This window comes from Clupea harengus, chromosome 7, assembly GCF_900700415.2.
Source record: "Clupea harengus chromosome 7, Ch_v2.0.2, whole genome shotgun sequence".
In the NCBI taxonomy this organism is placed as follows: Eukaryota; Metazoa; Chordata; class Actinopteri; order Clupeiformes; family Clupeidae; genus Clupea; species Clupea harengus.
Window position 1 is genome coordinate 22,100,493 of NC_045158.1, and position 7,496 is coordinate 22,107,988.

General features: G+C 44.8%; 3 protein-coding genes across 5 annotated transcripts in view; all 3 read left to right on the forward strand.

Annotated features, from left to right (window-relative positions):
- The first annotated feature begins 653 nt into the window (after positions 1-653).
- On the forward strand, positions 654-1,725 carry LOC105891587 (4-galactosyl-N-acetylglucosaminide 3-alpha-L-fucosyltransferase 9-like). Its single transcript, XM_012817763.3, has one exon. The coding sequence runs from the start codon at positions 661-663 to the stop codon at positions 1,723-1,725; it is 1,065 nt and encodes a 354-aa protein (XP_012673217.2). The 5' UTR covers positions 654-660.
- Positions 1,726-2,195: 470 nt separating this feature from the next.
- On the forward strand, positions 2,196-5,151 carry ctu1 (cytosolic thiouridylase subunit 1 homolog (S. pombe)). Of its 3 annotated transcripts, none has more exons than XM_031570867.2 (3): positions 2,196-2,278; positions 2,789-3,304; positions 3,561-5,151. In XM_031570867.2, exons 2-3 carry the CDS (start codon positions 2,809-2,811, stop codon positions 4,094-4,096), a joined length of 1,032 nt encoding a protein of 343 aa, XP_031426727.1. In that variant the 5' UTR covers positions 2,196-2,278; positions 2,789-2,808; the 3' UTR covers positions 4,097-5,151. The 3 variants fall into 3 exon arrangements, with proteins under 3 accessions (XP_031426727.1, XP_012673257.1, XP_031426725.1); XM_012817803.3 differs by having other exon boundaries at positions 2,223-2,476; XM_031570865.2 differs by having other exon boundaries at positions 2,224-2,320.
- Positions 5,152-7,192: 2,041 nt separating this feature from the next.
- pxnb (paxillin b) overlaps positions 7,193-7,496 on the forward strand; it is a 29,018-nt gene continuing 28,714 nt past the window's right edge. Inside the window, exon 1 of the mRNA XM_042708114.1 lies at positions 7,193-7,337. Coding sequence (XP_042564048.1) covers positions 7,325-7,337 — 13 coding nt within the window. The 5' untranslated portion in view covers positions 7,193-7,324. The remainder of the gene's footprint in view (positions 7,338-7,496) is intronic.

The window sequence follows — 7,496 nt, forward strand, 5'->3', positions numbered from 1 at the left end:
CCAGAGCGTCTGCGTGAAGTAGCTGTTATTAACTTTGCATTTCTTGTTGCATAGTCAATATTAGAGGTTGCTTAAATGTATCTCTTATTTGTGGATGGAAGTGGTGTATTTTGTTAATTTGCTGTTGGCTATAATTGAGTGTACCTAGGGTTAGCTCTGTTAGTAAATGTGTATGTGGGCTGTAAATCCTGTTGAGGTACAGGTGAATTTAGTTATTGTGCTGTTGAAAAAAAAATGTCATTACATTTACAAAAAGTAATGTTTTGTGAGCGCACAAGAATTGCTTGGCGCGCGAAGGGGGGGAGGGGGGCCTTTTACACGTCCAGGCCCAGGGGCCCATGGTTTCATAATCCGTCCATGCTCAAACCGACCATTCATACCCTAGATATAGGCCTGTAAGTGTTGTGTTGACCCTTCAGTTTGGTAGAAGAACAATATTAATGTATTTATTTTCTTTGTATAGAAAGCTAGCTATACTGTGTACTTTTTCAGTTGTTTGTTGTAAGGTACATGTACATGTATTCGTAAAAGAAAAACATGCATTCAGTTTACTTTTCTTTGGACACACCAACATGTATGAAGGGGTGCTTCAGTTTGATCACACAGTTTGTCTTTTGTCAATATTTTTTTAATTTCTTCTTTTTTAAGGAATCAGGAGAAATGTGGTTTTCATCTGTTGCCCATGTGGTGAAGGTGGGCTCGATTGCGTTCCTGTTTGTGGCTGGGTTCGTCATGTTGTTGAGCATGTACATGGGCGTACAGCCCAGCCACTGTATGCCCGCTCCCCGGAACCAGCACCCACCAAGACCCATCCTCCTGCTCTGGTTCTGGCCAGAGGGCCACAAGTTTGACCTGAGCGACTGCAAGCCTGAGTTTGGCATTAGCGACTGCTTTTTGACAGATGACAGAACCATGGTTAATAATTCAGAGGGCGTTCTGATATACAACAAAGCCATCCAATCAGATCTGTCCAATCTGCCTCCACGCCACCGCCCACCTTTCCAAAAATGGATCTGGTACAACATCGACCCCCCGTCGAAAACACGGAACCTCACCAACCTCGACAACCTTTTCAATCTGACTATGAGCTATCGCAAAGACGCAGACATCACGGTGCGTGTGCGGGTATTCTCACGGAAGAAAGCAGAGGAGTTTATGTTGCCGGAGAAGGACAAGATGGTTTGTTGGGTGAGCGATGAGGATGACCTGGGTGTGGCACGCGACTACTACAATGAACTTAAGAAGCACATGAAGATTCATGTTTTTGGTAAAGCCTTTGGCAAACCCCTGGAGCCTGACCACTACTATTCCACCATCGCCAGCTGTAATTTCCACCTGTCCTTTGAGAACAGCATTTCTCCAGACTATATCACAAAGACTTTGCACGACCCTCTGGTTTCAGGAACCGTTCCAGTTGTACTTGGTCCCCCGAGAAAGAACTACGAGAACTATATACCCCGGGACTGTTTCATCCATGTGGACGACTTCCCAGATGCCAAGGCTCTGGCAGAGTCTCTCTCTCACCTTGACTCAAACACAACTGCCTACCAGAACTATTTTGCCTGGCGTGAATATTTGTATGTTAAGCCACGCCTGCTAGAGAGTCACAATCAGTTTCTTTATGATGTCTGTTTGGCCTGTCAACACCTGGGAAGGAAGAGAATATACAGGAGAATTCACGATGTGTACAAATGGTTTCATACCAAACCGTCATGGCTCCCATAGTGGCATCATAGGTGCTTATCTTAACAGTCATTAGACATTATTCATGTCACTATTATTAGTAATTGACATGAAAGCTCGCTGACCAATTTTACATTAGTGGTTTGTGTCATAGGCTTTTAAAGATTTCGATGACATAATGCTGCTAAAGTTTAGCATATCATGATAAGGAGCAGAACATAATAGCATTCTGGTATTTTAACTCTATTTATTGAACTTTTATAAATATGGGTAAAATCCAAGAAATGTAATGAATAACGTGACGTATCAGTAGTACAGACTACTGATACGTCACGTTATTCATTACGTTTGTGTTCGTTAATTGATGATGAATGTCTATGATATTTTCCTGGTATTTATGTAAAATAAAACAGAATCGCATTGAACAGCTGTATTTTTTGTCTTCCCTGAACTTTACTGATACGGAAAGCCTTATGACTGTATGTTAACCTCCACAACAGCAGAGGGCGAGGTACAACAATCTATGTACAGAGGCTAAAGAGCAGGGACAGAGAACAAGAGCGAACACGGACGCATAGAATTACAGCATGCTTTCGTAAGAGTCTGAAAGATTTGCAATTATGAGAAGTTGTTTGCGGTATGTTGTTAAAGTTGTATGATCCATGTAGTTCATAGGTCTATTACCTAATGTTGTCTAAGCGGTCAGTTTGGGAGATTACTTGTTAATCAAAGCTTCGTGAAGACATCTGTCTACTGACTTGGCTAATACTTACACAGTCAGTCGTAGAGTGTGGTGAGTATCAACTGCTAGTTTTGGAGACTGACCGGACTTGACCCTAGCCAGTTAGCTAAGTTAGTTATATATTTGACACTGTAACGTGGCGTAACAAGACTAGTTGACATTACCTAGTGTATCAGTGGCAGCAACGTAAATCCTACATATAGTCATTGCATGACAGTTAATGTAACGTTGACCGAACCTCTCCCCTCGACGCCTTTACGTCATCAGTTTTTTTTAGTTCTACTCGACAGAAGGCCCAGGTACGATAGAGCTATACAGCTAGTTTTGCCACATTCGTGTTAACGTTGCTTTATGATCTTGTAGGAGGTGAATATCAAGGCACCATGCCAGTGTTCTGCAGCAGCTGTGAAAATAAGAGAGCGGTGCTGAAACGCCCGAAGACTGCACATTCGCTCTGCAAGGAATGTTTCTTCTGGGCGTTTGAAGAGGAGGTCCATCATACCATCATAACTGCGCGTCTTTTCAACCGCGGTGAGACAGTGGGCATCGGAGCGTCAGGCGGCAAGGACTCCACTGTGCTGGCTCATGTGATGAAGGTACTCAACGAACGCTTCGACTACGGCCTCAAACTCCTGCTGCTGTCTGTGGACGAGGGCATCACAGGCTACCGTGACGACTCCTTGGAGACGGTGAAGAGGAACCAGCAGCAGTATGACCTGCCGCTGAAGATCGTGTCCTACGAGGAGCTATATGGCTGGACCATGGACGCCATCGTGAAGCAGGTGGGACTGAAGAACAACTGCACGTTCTGCGGGGTCTTCAGACGACAGGCCCTGGACAGGGGAGCGATGATGCTGAAGGTGGACAAGATATGCACAGGTAAAGGACTACACCCTAGATGAGCTCTTTGCTTTTGTTTCCTTTCCCCCTGAGTGTCTCCAATACTTCTAATGGTTTGCACCAGGCAGCAGCCGACTAGCCAGCAGATCTGGGCCAACTCCTTTCTAGTCAGTTGCAGTCATGCATATTGTGCATGTTTTCTTGTGTGGGTCTGATTAAAGCTGTTTGTGACCTCCAGCGTGACCCCTGATGTTGTTGTTTTGTGTTAAAAGTTCCGCCTCTGCTCTCCTGACAGGCCACAATGCGGACGACATCGCCGAGACGGTCCTGATGAACGTGCTCCGCGGCGACATCGCCCGTCTGCGCCGCTGCACGGCCATCAGTACGGCGAGCGAGGGCGAGGGAGTGATCCCGCGCTGCAAGCCGCTCAAGTACGCCTACGAGAAGGAGATCGTGCTCTACGCCTACTTCAAGAAGCTCGACTACTTCTCCACCGAGTGCATCTACTCGCCCAACGCCTACCGCGGCCACGCGCGCGCCTTCCTGAAGGACCTGGAAGCGGTGCGGCCCAGCTCCATCATGGACGTCATCCACTCGGGCGAGAACCTGTCGGTGCGGGAGGGCGTGCGGATGCCCGTGCAGGGCACCTGTTCCCGCTGCGGCTACATCTCCAGCCAGGCGCTCTGCAAGGCCTGCGTGCTCCTGGAGGGGCTGAACCGCGGCCTGCCGCGCCTCGGCATCGGCAAACACCACCGGCTCCACGGCAAGATTCTGGCCCAGCAGCCCCTCACCGAGCGGGAGGAGCGCAAGCTGCGGGCCGTGGACTTCTGATAGGAGGCCTAAACCACCCGATCAAAGCCTGCTTGGCATTCAGTATATGGCACAGACACCAGTGTAAAAACGTTTAGACTGTACCACTCATGGGAAAGCCTGCTTGTCATTCAGTTAACGGCACAGACACCAGTGTAAAACAATTCGACTGAACCACACATGGAAAAGCCAGCTGGATGTTCAGTTACTGGTATAAACACTAGGTAGGAAACATTTAGACTAAACCCCAGTCAGACTAAACCACTCATGGGAAACAAGCTGGTCCTTTGAAGGAGGTCTTGCCCGTGCTGTTGTGAAACCGGTGAAGAGACACTGGTGAAGGTGGAACTGTTGCTGATATAAAATATTAGCTTTGAGGACACATTAAGAACGTAAAGTCATATCTTTGCCTTATCATAATTATTATTGGAGAACAGATTGGTTTTATTTATTATGTAGATTTTTTTATTGATTTATGATGTCTGGCACGTGCTGGATTAGCAGTCTTTTTATTGATTTCTGATGTCTGGCACATGCTGGATTAGCAGTCTTTTTATTGATTAATGATGTCTGGCACATGCTGGATTAGCAGTCTTGCCAGTGTCAGCTTTTTATGTAGTAAAATGAATGTGCTTCAGACATCTGCCCCTCCCTTTTTTTATACATTTTATTCTGTTATTTGCCCTGAGTAAGTGTTTTCCAAAACATGGCTGCTCAAGTAATCCACAGTGATAAACAGATCACACCTACCTCCTGCCTGGCGACTTGTCAGGTCTGTGTTTTGGCAGCACAACATCCACGCATCTCCACTGGGCTTTTCACTGTGGTATCATACCCACGCTACATCAGGGAGGACGCCATTTTGTTTTCAGCTGCTAAGTGATTTGTTTCAGGCCTCTAGAGTAGAGTAAATTGTGTGTTTTGGGACCGACCTTCAAGCTTGTGTGTGTGTGTGTGTGTGAGAGAGAGAGAGAGAGAGAGAGAGAGAGAGAGAGAGAGAGAGAGAGAGAGAGACTATGTGCGGTCACGTTTGTTAATTTGGCATATCCCAATAAACTGTTGAATTGGATCATCCATCAAGCATGTGTGTATGTCTACATGTCACGTCTCCCATAAACCATTGCAGTGGTATATAGCAGATTAGAATGAGAATACGTTATTGCATTTTTCTCAGATCGTAACTTGGGCTCATGAAGTACATGGTAACTTTGTTATTGGTGTTTTTTTTTGCTGTAGCAGAGCTCTTGCCAAATGCAATGCAAATAGGTAGGTGTTTGGTGCCAACAGAACCAAAGCATGCAGACACAACACAATTATAGTTTACAATAGGGATAGAAGAGGGTGCAGGAAGAACAAAAACAGGACTATATGAAAATAAACCGAAATAGAAATGTAGTGGTGGTGTGTTTTCAGCTTGCATCTGTATGCAAGTGTGTGTCTATGGGGGTGGTGAAGAAACTGAAATGTAGACAGACTGACAAAAATGGCTGCCTGTTTTATTTACTAATAACAGAGGTGGCAGTGGAATTGATACGGGGGCCTGCACACACACACACACACACTCACCAGATGATCTTCACTCCAGCTCAAAGATCCGTTTCAGCAGTAAGTATACATGCGTGCACTAACCCATCTCCACCTCTGTGGCCTACTGAACCTCATTTCTGTTAATTAAGGTTAGCTTATTGAACCTCATTTAAGGGTGTCTGTTGTTAGCCTAGGGCACTGCACAGTGGGTGGGACTCTGAGGTTTTGATTTGCAATCAGTTGGCAGTCAGTATTTCTGCCAGCCATGTCCACTGGTGTAGACACCATCATGTGGATATATTGGGCATTAATCTTAAATTCGTCACGGATATATGTTTCAGACTGTTTAAGATGAAGTGTAATGTTCAGACAGGGCAAATTGGGAGAGCCAGTTTCAAAGGTCATAGTCAAAACTGCATGATTGATAACTCTCCCCTCCCCATCTTGCCTTATACATATCCTGGGTAGATGACTCACTAGCTGTGCGTACACACACACGCACGCACACACACACACACACACACACACACACACTCACCTTACATCACCTCGGACGTTTTAGACAGCAGGTCAGGTTAATTTGCCTATCTATTGAAACATTTCATCACCAGCTACTGTCCCGTTAGCAGTCAGAGAACCAGCTAGGTCCTAAAGCCTTGTTTTCCATGACGCATTTCTAGTGCAGTGAGGTCTGCGTGTCTGTTGCTTTTCTTGTATATGAATGAATTAAATTGCGCTAAAAACGGCGCTACTTAAAATATACACTCATGAAAAACATTTTAATACGTCTAAAATTACGTAACAACTTTAAACCCGTTAAACACTTAATCAATAAAGGTATTCCACTTTGACAGTAGGCTGTGTTATGTGAAAATTTATGTTTTTGTAAGTTTTGTCAACACACCCTTCTGACTGGTCATCTGATCTTACTTGTATATGAATGAATCTCTCGTTATTTCTCTGTCTCCCTTTTTTTCTATTTATTTATCGATATCGTTTTCTATAGGTGTCTCTTGAGCTTGTCCAGTGGCACAGTGTATTATTATAAGTATTTCGAGATAAAGTTAAACATGTCAAAGAAGGTGGAACCAATGCTCCCCCGAGTCCTTAAGTTGGTACCACATTGGTAGAGTAGAGACTGGTGCTAGACCAGGAACAGTAACCGATTATTATTCATTATGTAGATCCAGACATGTCCTAACGTGGTTATAATAAACCAGAATCCATTCACACTGGCTAATAATAAACACTAGCGATGGATGGAGACGAAAAAGTAGCCAGAAGAATAAAGTCAGATGTAGGGGGGAATTATCTTCTAATAGTATTTTCATAGCAGGCATGAGCATGTAAAATGTGTATACATCCTTGTGAGTCGCTTTGGATAAAAGCGGCTGCTAAAGGACAAAATAAATAATAAAGAGAGGGATCTGAGGTCTGAGAGATCTACAGAGATCTGATGTTTTTAAATAGGCAAACCTTCATGAGAAACACATTTTCTCCTTCTTCGCTAGAGGTCACTCCAGATGAAATAGTCTGAGCGACTCAGTCCAGCCCACCACTTTGATGTCGGTCTGGCGCTGTCCGTAGCGCTGCGCAGCCCTGCAAACAAACTTCAGACAGACGCGACAGAAGCGACCTCAGCTCGGAGACTCGCGCAGGGCTGAATAGGGGCAGGAGCATTGTGGAAAACTGTTACTAGCGCGTGGAACGCTTTGAAAAGGCATGGACGATTTAGGTAAGTAGTAAGGTAGTTTGTCACTTTACACTTTTTGCCATTTAACAACTCAGAAATGATATTGCTATTTTGTTAGCTTGCAGGTAAACTAAAAAGGGAACAGATTATCTGTTCGCGACATAAATAAGCTAAAGATTTGACAACTTCGTTACGCATCCG